Source organism: Perognathus longimembris, chromosome 17 (genome assembly GCF_023159225.1).
Source record: "Perognathus longimembris pacificus isolate PPM17 chromosome 17, ASM2315922v1, whole genome shotgun sequence".
In the NCBI taxonomy this organism is placed as follows: Eukaryota; Metazoa; Chordata; class Mammalia; order Rodentia; family Heteromyidae; genus Perognathus; species Perognathus longimembris.
In genome coordinates this window covers 10,591,168-10,603,605 of record NC_063177.1, presented here as the reverse complement: position 1 = coordinate 10,603,605, position 12,438 = coordinate 10,591,168, and the positions used below count along the sequence as shown (strand labels likewise).

The 12,438-nt window shown below is 45.5% G+C and overlaps 1 protein-coding gene across 2 annotated transcripts in view; it reads right to left on the bottom strand.

Annotated features, from left to right (window-relative positions):
* The window catches only part of Ncbp3 (nuclear cap binding subunit 3), a 44,216-nt gene extending 37,472 nt beyond the window's left edge, over positions 1 to 6,744 (bottom strand). For both annotated transcript variants that reach the window (XM_048365869.1, XM_048365870.1), the window contains exons 1-2: positions 6,537 to 6,744; positions 4,250 to 4,315 (exon numbers count right to left, since the gene is read on the bottom strand). In XM_048365869.1, coding sequence (XP_048221826.1) covers positions 4,250 to 4,315; positions 6,537 to 6,719 — 249 coding nt within the window. In that variant the 5' untranslated portion in view covers positions 6,720 to 6,744. The remainder of the gene's footprint in view (positions 1 to 4,249; positions 4,316 to 6,536) is intronic.
* Between the last annotated feature and the right edge of the window lie 5,694 nt (positions 6,745 to 12,438).

Below are 12,438 nucleotides of genomic sequence, written 5' to 3'. Positions count from 1 at the left end.
TTGAGCACAGAGAGGCTCAGGGACAGAGCCCAGACCCTGAGTTCAAGTCCCAGGACTGATAAAAATAAATAAATATAAAAATTAAGATTTTCCCAGCACTGGCTCAAGCCTATAATCTCAGCTACTTGGGAGGTAGAAATCAAGGGATGGCAGTTCAAGGCCAGCCTAGTCATAAAAGTTCATGAGATGGGTGACTGTAGCTCATGCCTGTAATCCTAGCTACTCAGGAAGCTGAGAGCTGAGGACCAAGGTTCAAAGCCAGCCCAGGCAGTAAAGTCTGTGAGACTCTTTATCTCCAGTTGACCAACCAAAAGCCAGAAGTAGAGTGCTAGCCTTGAACACAAAAGCTGAAGGACAGTGCCCAGGCCCTGAATTCAAGCCTCATATCTGGCACACACACAACAAGAAAGTTCACAAGACTCTCTCAACCAATGGCTGAGTCTGCTGTCCTAGCTACAGGGGAACCACAATGACTGGGTGCAGTGGCACATACTTGTTTGTCATCCCTAGCAAAGAGAGGAAGCACAAGTAAGGAAAGTTATAGTCCAGGCCAGCCAGGACATAAAGTGAGACTGCTCCAAAAGAGGGACAGAGGTATTGTTCAAGTGGTAGAGCACCTAGCTAGCAAACTCAAGGCTTTGAATTCAATCTTCCATACCAGCACTATTTCCTCACCAAAAGAGCAAGATTTGAGGGAGGTATTTCAGCTAGCTAAGGGGAAAGATCTCCTAATTCCACTGCTATTTCTAGGAGTCTTGCCACCAACACTTACACATTGTCTGTGGGCATGCTAATCACATACAAATCAGGATCTTCTACATTATGTCTGTTTGAATGGTCTACTCCTTGAAGCTATTTCTCTACTTTAAAATAACACTAAATAAAGCAAAGAAACTCTCTCCTCTATTCTAGCCTGTGTGCATGGAATTAAGCTTTATTTCTTTTCTTTTCTTTCTTATTTTTATAGTGCTAAGAGATTGAATCCAGAGTCTTCTACATGTAGACTGGTATGCTACTACTACTGAGCACTTGAGCTCTTCACTTCGTCTTAAAGATGGGTCTTGCTACTGTCTTTGCCAAAGTTGGCCTCAAACTCATGATCCTCTTGTCTCTGCCTAATAAGACCTATAATACCATAATCTGCCTGCTAGTTTTTATGTATAAGTGATAAACAGTACTGATACATCATAGATAAATTTCTCCCAAAAGCTAAAACAAATCCAGGTCCAAATGTGGCTTTCTGAAGGCTCTTAGAAACACTTCACTACTTTTATATTGACTTTGCCCAAGTCTGAAAGTCTGACTATAGAAACCTTGTGGGGATTACTGAAGCAGTAATACCTGTTATTTCCCAATAGTTATGCTAATTTCCTTATCTGAAGTCTTCCTAGTACAAATAACAATTGCTTTCCTTTAGAAATAACTTAAATACCAACTCTGGAACTACAATTCCTTTTCCCACACACTTATTGGAAAGCCAGCTTAGGTATTAGAGGTGTAGCTGAAGGGGTAGAGCACTAACTTTGAAAATAAAAGAGCCAGGCAAAAGCTTAAAGCCCTGTTGAAACACTAGTAAACAGTAGGGAGGGAGAGGAGGTACAGAGATCTCAAGTTTTTTTTTTTGGAAAATACCATAAAACAAAAAGGGCTGAGGGGTGTGGCTCAAGTGGTTGAGTGCAAGGCCCTGAGTTCAAACACCAATGCCACTAAAAACAAAATAAAACCCCTTTACCTCTTTCTCAATTACAGTAAGAAAATATTTTCACTTTGCTCTCTTTTCTTATCTAAGGGTAGAGAACCTTTTTCTGCCAAGGGCCATAAGGACATTGATAACATCATTCTTGGGCGATTCCAAATTATTGATACTGGCAGATGGTCTGCAAGTGGGCTTTTCACCTTTAAATTATCCAAGACAGACTGAAACAAACTGAGATATTGAGATAAACTATAATAAGGTTAGGTATGACATACTTATTTCTATTTTTTCCTTTAGGCATTCAATATAGCAATTTCAGAAACGTAATTCAAAATTCTGTTCCAAACAGAATTGACACATTTAAGCCAGGAAAAAAAAATTAAAATATGTAAAAACTGGATTAAAGCAATAAATTTGTGTTGACTGATTATAATAAAGAAAATAATAGGTATTACTCTGTATTACAATTGTGATACTATGGTAACAGCAAGCACTAGACAAAAGGCAGTATTCTCAGATGCTGAGAATAATTCAGTTTGACTTGTCCTTCAAACTCAGGCAGATATACAATCAGAAAGCCCTGTTTTCAGCCTGATATAGCATTATATGACTGTAATCTCAGCAAGTAAAAGGCTGAGGGAGGATAATCATAAGTTTGAGGCAAATCTGGGCTACACAGTAATCAGCCAGCACAGTTTACAGAGAGAATCTATTTCCCCACTCTCCAAAAAAGAAAACTATTTTTCTAAGGTCTCAACGAATAAAGACATTTGCTAACAATGTACTAAGAGATTTTCAAGCTTTATTAAGTGGAAACTTCCAACTACTCAGGAGGGGAAATAGTAAGATTGTAGTTCAAGGTCAACCCTGGTAATAGTGAGATATCTCAAAAGCAAGCCTGGCAATGGTGTAATCCTAGCTACAAGAGAGGCAGTAGACAGATCTCAGCCCGAGGATGGCCTGTGGAAAAAGCTTCAGACTTTATCTAAAAAAGAAACTAAAAGGCAAAAGAACTGGGAGCATGGCAAAAGTGATAGAGTGCTTGCCTAGAAAATGTGAGGCTCTAATACTGTCAAAAAACTAGTTAATAGAACCACTTGGATATATTCTTTGAAACAATGTCACTTGTCCTCTGATTTTTAAAATGAATAAACATAGCTGGCATTATAAAATAATTTTAAAGTAGAAACAAAACACATTTTTTAAACAATAGAAATTGGTTTGGGGGGCTGGGGATGTGGCTTAGCGGAAGCTTGCCTAGCAAGCCCTGGGATCTATTCCTCAGTACCACATAAACAGAAAAAGCCAGAAGCTGTGGGCCAAGTGGTAGAGCTTTGAGCACAGAGAGGATCAGGGAAACAGCCAGGCCCTGAGTTCAAGCCCCAGGAACAGAAAAAAAAAAAGGAAGGGTTTTTTGTTTTTGTCAGTTGTGGAGCTTGAACGCTGGGTCTGGACGCTGAACTTGAGCTCTTCAGCTCAAGGTCAGCACTCTACCACTTGAGCCGTAGCACCACTTCCAGTTTTCTAGTGGTTAACTGGAAATAAGAGTCTCTCCAGACGTCACTGTCTAGGCTTGCTTTGAACAGTGATCCACGGATCTCAACCTCTTCAGTAGTGAGAATTACAGGCTCAAGCCACCCACCCAGTAGAAGTTTGGTTCTGTTTTTGTTGTTTAAAGCATTGCCAGAACCCGGTGTGAGATACGGTACATACTCATCACCTCAATATTTGGGGAAAATCAAGAGTTTGCCTAGACTACATAGTAACCCTGTCTATAAATAAATAAGGAAATAAGTAAATAAACTAAATAAATAAATAATCCTGTATACATCTTTCTCAAAAAAGGCTAAGCAAGCAAGCTGTCATCCTCGCTACTCAGGGGGCTGAGATCTGAGGATCAAGGTTCAAAGCCCAGGCAGGAAAGTCCATGACACTCTTATCTCCAACTAACCAGCAAGAGGCTGGAATGGAGCTGTGTGGCTCAAGGAGTAGAGTGCTAGCCTTGAGTGGAAAAAGCTCAGGGATAGTACCTCAGCCCTGAGTCCAAGCCCCAGGATGGGCACACACACAAAAGGCTAAACATAGGTATATAGATACAGTGATTTGATCTTTTCATGAATACAAGAACACAGAAATAGTATCTAGATGGGGCTGGGGATATGGCCTAGTGGCAAGAGTGCTTGCCTCATATACATGAGGCCCTGGGTTCAATTCCCCAGCACCACATATACAGAAAACGGCCAGAAGTGGCGCTGTGGCTCAAGTGTCAGAGTGCTAGCCTTGAGCAAAAAGAAGCCAGGGACAGTGCTCAGGCCCTGAGCCCAAGCCCCAGGACTGGCCAAAAAAAAAAAAAAAAAAATATATATATATATATATAGTATCTAGATGTTCTCAGGATACGTGAAAGTACCAATGTGACAAGAAATGGTAAGAAAAATAATTTTTAGTCTAACAATGAACGAAATAACAAAATAAAAGTATTTACAGTTCTGCAACTCCTAGGGCCCAAGTTGATTAAGTTCACAAGCTTATGAAAAAAGAATAAATTCTTACTTTAGAGGTCACATCGATTCCAGTGATAAAGCTGCCAGCCTTGTTTTCGTATCTTCTGCTTGTGTCCTAATGTAAAGAGGAAGGGTAAGAAATTTTGACAGAAAAAAAAAATCCATGCTAAAAGGCAATCTGACAACTGCTTCTTTTTTAGCAGTCATTCTTTTTAGCAGTCCTTTTCTACATGACAAATGACCCCTTAAGAAGCCCATCACCAGGATGGGAATGGGGCTTAGTAGTAGATTGTTTACCTATCACACATGAAGCCCTGGGTTTGATTCCTAAGTACCACATAAACAGAAAAAGAGTGATGCAGTAGCTCAAGTGGTAGAGTGCTAGCCTTGAACAAAAGAAGCCCAGTGATAGTGGCCAGGCCCTGAGTTGAAGCCCCAGGACTGGCAAATACAAAAACAAAAAAAGCTCATCCCCAGCCATAAAAGCACTCTAGCAAGAAATCTTTCCTAATCAAACTTTCCAAAATCTTCAATAATTTCATTAACTGAAGGTACCCACATAAATGAAAATCTGAAGGCTTTTGTGAAAAATGTCAATGATGAAGCACAGTCACTTATCTCCCCAAACCAGACTGGCCAAATTCCCGGTGTAGGCCACAAGGTGGAGTAGAGCCTCTGCAATGTGAAGAAGTCCAGACTCAGCCAGAGCTCCAAAACACACAGTGCAATACTGAGGGTGAGACTTGGAAACCCTGTCAGGACTAAGACTCGGCTCTGATATTCACCAATTATATCACACTGTACAAATGTGTGAAACTCTCTGGGCCTTGGTTTCTTCCATGTTATCTGCTGCCTTCCTGGCCTCTTTGTCTGTTCTCTCCTTTGTGCTTCACAGAACTTAACATTTCTCCAAGAAAATAACCTGTCCCTGTCTCAGTCTTGGGTGTTTGCTACTGGATCTGCAGGCAACACTCCAGGCCAATCTGCACACAGTTGAGCTCTCTCTCTCTCTCTCTTTTTTTTTTTTTTTGTCACTTATGTGAGGGTATGGCTTAAGTGGTAAAACACTTGCCTAGTAGGTATGATGCACTAAGTTCAAACTCAATTAAGGGGATGAAGAGAGGACATTTTATTTTCTACATAGCACTTAGCAGAAATAGAAGCTATTTATCTACTTGCATGCCCTACTGGAACATAAACTCCAGAAGAGTGTTTAAACCTGATCTACTACCTAGGACTAGGCTTGGCACTCCCAGAGGGATTACAAGATATACAGGTTGAATGGAATGAAGTGGTTACCTACATCACAACCGGAGAGATACTCAAATGACAGCAAAATGGCATTGTGTTGTTGCCAATCATTTATCGTTTGCCATCACTAGTTATCCTACCTTTGCCCATAACTGCAGTTTAAAGGGCAGATTTGCTGACATGTAGAAAAGCGAGAAAGCCAGCGAGGGAGCGAACAAGCGAACGAACGGGGCCGGGTTTTGGGGGGGGGGGGAGATTAACAGTTCATGTTATGGATGAAATTGGGCCATCGAGGACCTATAAAAGCAGCTCTAGGAACTGGCCACAGGACTCTCCAAACCACAAGCAAAACACTCTTGGCCGTCCGGCGGTGATGAGACAGACGCCCGAGGACCACAGCTGGTCCCCTGCTGCTACAGTTTCACCGCTGGTCCCCTGCTGCTACAGTTTCACCGCGGGTCAGACGCGGGGCCACGGAGTGGGTGCTGCCCAAGCAAGGGGAGGTTCCCGGTGGCAGGACGCCCCTCCGGTCACCACAGCAACCCGAGCGTTACCTGCGGACGCGCCCAGCCTCCCCGGGGAAGGGCGAGTGCCAAGCTGAGGGCAGAGCCCGCCCAGAGCGCTGGATGCTGGCGCCGCCGGCCGTTCCCCGAGGCCGCTCCCGGCTGCTCCCGGCCGTTCCCTGTGGCTGCTCCCCTGCTGCTCCCCCGCCCGGGGCTGCGCTGTATCTCCGGACCTCCCATTCCCTCTCACATCGCCAGGCTCCGCGGGGCGGAGAAGCGGCTCCCCAGTCCTCTCCCGCTCCCCGCCTCCCGCAGCCTCTCAACACCATTTCCGGGCGCTCGAGCGTCCTCTCCCGCGCTCGCGCCCTTCTACCCCGCCCCGGACTCCCTGGGCTCCCCGGACTCCAGGGCCCCGCCGCCACCCCTTCCGGCCTCGAGCCAGGGCCCCGGCTCCGCGCCCTCCTCAGAGCCCGCCTCCTCCTCAGAGCTCCCGGCCCGGGACTCCGCGTCCTCCTCTCCCCGGCTCTGCGCCCTCCTCAGAGCTCCCGGCCCCGGCTCCGCGCCCCCCGCCCCCAGTCCTACCGGGATCAATTCCTTCAGCGAGCGCCGCACCGGCACCATCTCCAGCTCGCCCTCCTCCACCTCCATGGGTTCCGGCTCGCCACGCTCCAAGCCAGACTCCACCTCGGGGGACGGGAGGCTCAGAGCCGACCCCGCCGGGGCCTCCGCCTTGACCGACACTCGCAGGCCGCGGACGGCCGCCATAGCTGCCGCCGGCCGCACCACTGAGAGTGGCTCCGCACACCCGCTGGCTAGAGCGTCGCCGCCGGCCACGGAGGAACGCCGCCGCCGCCCAGAGCGTCCCCAACACTCCTGTCTGACAGCCGCCCTGGGGCTGCCGCCCCCTGGTGGCGGAAGGGACTAGCGGCTGGCGAGGGGCGGGGCATGTGAGGGGAGGGCGGTGGGGGCGGGGCCTACAAGCGGTGGCGGGGGAGGGGAACCTCTCACCCCGGTGACAAAATAGCTACACCCTGAGGACAAAGCCTCAGCTGAAACCGGCCCTTGAGCCCTCAGAATATGAACCAGCCACTTCCTAGCGCTGAACCTGAATCCTTACAAAACTATAACTCTACGACTTCGTTTTATACATGAAGGAACTGAGGCATATGGGGAAATTGACGCATGGAATTTTACTCAAGGCTCAGGCTACTTGGGGATTACTATAGGACCTAAGCCTAGGGCAGTCTGTCTTCAGAGCCCAGAATAAGAAATCGACAGAAAAGTCTGACTCTTATCTCCAAAAGTGGCTCTGTGGCTCAAGTGGTAGAGTGCTGGGACTGAGGGGGAAAAAAGCCCCAAGGACAGCACCCAGGCCCTGAGTTCAAGCCCCACCACAAAACAAAACAAAAACCTATCACCTCTTGGCAATCTCTAAGTCCTTTTCTCTTTCAAATCAAGTAATGTACCCATTTTGAATACTCAAAAGTTGAGGTTCCTAGAGGATAGTGACGTGCCCAAAGCCAGAGCTCCAGCCCCAATTTCCTCACTTTGACTAGAGACTCCATTTACTATATACCTGTGAACATGGTTTCCTACAGGTACTGCTACCAAGAGCCTACTGGGAAAAGGGTGTGGTAGGTTTCCAGAGAGCACTCCTGATGGGTGGGTTTTTGAGTCCTGATGTTACATCTTCTCTCAGTGTAACCTTGGACTTGTAACCTTGACTCCTGGCTGGGTGTGACTTCCTATCTGAAGAAGAGGAAGGTGGGCCCGTAAGTTGTTCAGGGCCCTAAAAATCTGCTCATGGAGAAACAATTATAAACCAAGGAAAACTGATCAAAAAATCAAACATACCACATGTGACCTTGGGCAAGCCATATAACCTTTCAAATATCAGTTTATTAATAAATGGAAGTGTTACCTCCCCCAAGAGGATCATTACATGTGGTTTTAGGATCCAATAGAAGAGGTGTCATACATCATGGTTTTTCTTCAGTTGGGGAAGGACAAAAACAGATGGAACTGAATGAAGCAGGAGAGATGAAGGGAAAATGAGGTACTGTCAGCTTACAGTAAATATAGGAGATATTCCCTCATGTACTTCCCTTAAGATTAAGGGAACAAAGTCATTCTAGGGGAAATGAAACAGGATAACATAAGGACACTGAGGCCTGGTGAAGGCAACTCAGAAACTGGTGTTTAGAAACTTAGAAATGCTCTCTTTGCTTCAAAGAGAGACAACACAGGGTGCATTCATTCCTGAGAGATGCATTTATGTATGCCTTCCTGAGAAAAATGCTTCCCCAAACTTAAGCCACCAGCCCAAAAATGCAGATAGCAGGACACCTCCTTGTCTCAAGGAGAATCTATTTTATGGCAGGATGCATTCTTACCTGTGAAGGGGGGAATGAAGAGTTAGGGTGAACCCCATTTTCAGGCAGCCCCCGTTTTGTTGTCTGTTTAAACTGAAGTGCCAGACTTTGAAGTCAGGCCCCACTTTACCACGCGAACCCCACTTTACCAAGCGAACCTGAAAATAAGCAGGCCCTGTGGGCAAACCCAGGACAAGCTTATTAGGGCCCAGCCGGTCGAGAACTCTAACGACTGGGAATGCTTAACTCTAACCGCCCCTAGAATACCTCGAGCCCTGAGCCAATCAGATTTGTACCCGTAATCTTGCTTGCTTAAACACCTTATTGCTGTAACTTTGTCTTTTGCCTTTATAAGCTCTGTATAATCGCAGCTCCAGGCTCCCTCCTAACCTCCGCTGTGTCAGTGGGTAGAACGAGGCCCGAGTTGCAGCCCGCTTGAATAAAGTCTTGCCTTGCTATTGCATTTCAGAATGTCTGAGTCTCGGTGGTCTTCTTGGTGGTGGTTTCGCGACTTGGCATAACACCTAGAAACTCGGAGAATAATGCGAAGTGTAGTTAAAGCAAAGATAAGCACCTATCTTTACAGAACTTTGAAGCCAAACCCCGTACCTTTACCATATAAATAACCCAACAGGCCAAGGAGTGGTATGTTTCTTCCAGTGAGAGCACCCACACACTGTTAGAGTGTGCCCCTGCCCTTCTGCATGTATTTGCCTGCTTTTTGTCTACTTGCCTGCTTGTTTATTTAGTAAAGTTCTGCCAAGTTTTTTTTTTTACTATCATGACGTCCAAAAATTCTCATTCTGCAATTGAAGTCAAGGACCCTAAGTGAAGAGTTCCTACATTTAAAGAGAAGCTTCACTAAACCTCACCTCCAATTGGTGACATTTAGAAGGGTGATATTGCTTGGTGAATGGGGAGGAAAGTAATTAGAATGTCTCCTCTCCCTTTCCTCCTCCTCCTCTTCTCTTCCCTCCCCCTCTCTCCCTCTCTTTTGCTCTCTCCCTCCCCTTCTCCATTTCCTTACTGCTTAAGGATTTAATTCAGGGGGCTTCAACATTGTAGTCTAAAGCAGTTCAGAGAAGAATTAGCCCCTAGGGCAGCTGTAACTGGCAGATGATTTGGGAATTTAGAGCAAGCTAGGGCATCAGTGAAACCTGATTACCCAACTCATTACCACCCCCTTCCTGACTTGCCTTGAGGTCAAGCCATCGAGAATTTGGGAGGTGGTAAAAGAACACTTTTCCAAAAGGTTAGTTAGTGTAACTCTCAAACAAATTAAGAAAAATAAAACCCAATCAGAAAGCCCATGTCAAACCCTTTCCTTTTTTCTAGCAGGACATACTACACACAGCTGTCTGCCACTGAGCTACATCCCTAGTGCTCAAAGCTTACTGAATGGATAAAAGCAGCAAGATATCAAAGACTAGTCCCAAAGAATTTAAGAATGAATATAAAAACCAAGAGCCTGTGTGGCTCAAGCCTATAATCCTATCTACTCTGGAAGCTGAGATCTGAGGATCAAGATTCCAAGCCACTCCAAGCAGAAAAATCCAAAAGAATCATCTCCAATTAAAAAAGCAGAAGTGGAACTGAGGCTCAAATCACAGAGCACCAGCCTCGAGTGAAAAAACCAAGTAAAAGTACAAGGCCCTGAGTTCAAGCCCTAGTACCAGCATGCATGCATGTACACGCGTGTGCACATGCACACACAAACACAAATATAGAATTAGTTGGTCTAAGGAACATTGAAATGATTTCATAGGACATGTTAATGTCCTATAAGTCAAGAATGGATGTCTTTGGGGCTCCCTGTTCTGAGAGATTTTTGCATTACCATTAAATAAAGCTTATGTGGCCTGATAACAGTGGCTCTCACCTGTAATCCTAACTACTCAGGAGGCTGAGATCTGATGATGAAGATTTGAAGCCACATTGTGTTTCCAACAGTACTGCCAAAACAAACAAAGAAGTAAAGAAACAAACTTATACCCAGCCTTGTTTTCTTTCCTACCCAGTTCAATGCATGTCATGTTTTCTTCCTGCAAGTCATGATAGCATAGATCTGTAATCCCAGGATGCAGGAGGCAGACCAAGAGGATTATGAGTCCCAGGCTACCCTGGGCTACATAGTGAGATTTTTGTCTCAAAACAAAACAACTACAAAAGGAAATTAAATGATAGCAAAGAAAAAAAAAGATTTGAAGCCAGCCTGGATAGGAAAGTCCATGTGTTGTGCCAAGTCGCAAGACCACCACCAAGAAGACCACCGAGACCCAGACATTCCGAAATGCAAAAGCAAGGCAAGGCTTTATTTAAGTGAGCTGCAACTCGGGCCTCGTCCTACCCACCGACACAGTGGAGGTTAGGAGGGAGCCTCGAGCTGTGATTACACAGGGCTTATAAAGGCAAAGAACAAGGTTACAACAATCAGGTGTTCGAGCAAGCAAGATTAGGACACAGGTACAAATCTGATTGGCTCAGGGTTCGATTCTAAAATGGGGTTCACGTGGTAAAATGGGGCTCATGTGGTAAAATGGGGTTCACGTGGTAAAATGAGGCCTGACTTCAAAGTCTGGCACTTCATTTCCCCCTTTTTCTTTTTGGTACCTTGGGAGCCAATCATGGCTCCATTCTGTCCATTTCAATGGCTTGCATGTCTAGGGGATGATATAGAGATAAGGCATGGGCCAATAGGGCCCAAAGTAGTAACCAAAGGGCTTGTCACAATTTCTTACAAGTACAGTCTCTGTACCTCTGTTTTGCATGCCTCTAGATTATCCTGCCTCACCTTCCCAAAAACAACTCTGGTCCCTCGGTTTTAAGGGGGGGGGGGGGCTGATGGGTGAAGATCATCCATCTTCTGTAACTTCTTCAGGCTGACTCAGGGGCGTTGACCTTACCTAGCCAGGAACCTATAACTTTAGTCTACTTTACCAAGGGACTGCAGGATTACTGCAAACTGAAAATTAACTTTCAGCTATACAGACTTACCATTTGCTGTATAGTGTTTAGTATCCAAATGTAAGCAACAAAATAATACATAAACTTCTCAGCTGTGCTCTAAGGGTCGGGTGGCTATACCCGTATTCCTGAGCAAGCCCAAAACTACCTAAAATAAGGGGGTCACCTCACTTTGGAGTGAGCTGCCAAAATAACATCAACACTAGCCAGGGTAGTAAGGAAAGAAGGCAAAAAGAAAATTATAACAATATTCAGTCTAACTTTCTTTTCTTGAGGCTAAGGCGAAGCAGCTGAGTTGAGTGCTTGGAGACCTCCCATGTTCCACCACGGTAGTCGTCGTCCAGGGCAAAGGGGTCAGCTGGCCTGGCGTGGAAGCAATGAACCCAAGTGGTGATGCCGTCTAGGGTTCCTTCCACCGTGGTTCTAAGGATTTCAGTCCCCTGGTCTGAATAAATGGGGAGTAGGGACAGAAGCAGAATCATATAATGCCTTAAGTTGGGGTCACATTCTTGTGCACGAGCTGCAAATAATCGAGTTTACACAAAAATTCAGCATCATCCAAATCAGCACGCAATTCAGTCTGAAGGCTAGGGATAATGGGCGGGGCGTACCCATACATTATTTCAAAATAAGTAAAGCCAAGCTGATAGGGAGAATTTCTTACTCTAAGCAGAGCAAAAGGAAGGAGTGACACCCAGTCTGCACCAGTCTCTAAGGCCAGTTTATTTAAGGTTACTTTTAGAGTCCAATTCATTTTCTCTACCTGTCCTGAACTCTGGGGCCTATAAGCACAATGCAATTTCCAATCCGTCCCCAGTGCTGCAGCTATTCCCTAACTTACTTTTGAGACGAAAGCCTGTCCGTTGTCTGACCCAATGGTGGATGGGAAGCCATACCTGGGTAGGATTTCTTCCAGGATCTTCTTAGCCCCTACATTCACAGTCTCATGCTTTGTTGGATAGGCTTCAACCCATCCTGCAAAGGTGTCTACAAAAACTAGCAAATATTTGTAATTTCTGTGAAATCTACTTCCCAATACACGCCTGGCCAATTCCCACAGAGGCGAGCTCCTTTAGTAATCTGTTGATTGGGGGCATTGGCAAGCTGACAGGTCTTGCAATTTTTAACAATATACCTTTGCAGGCCTT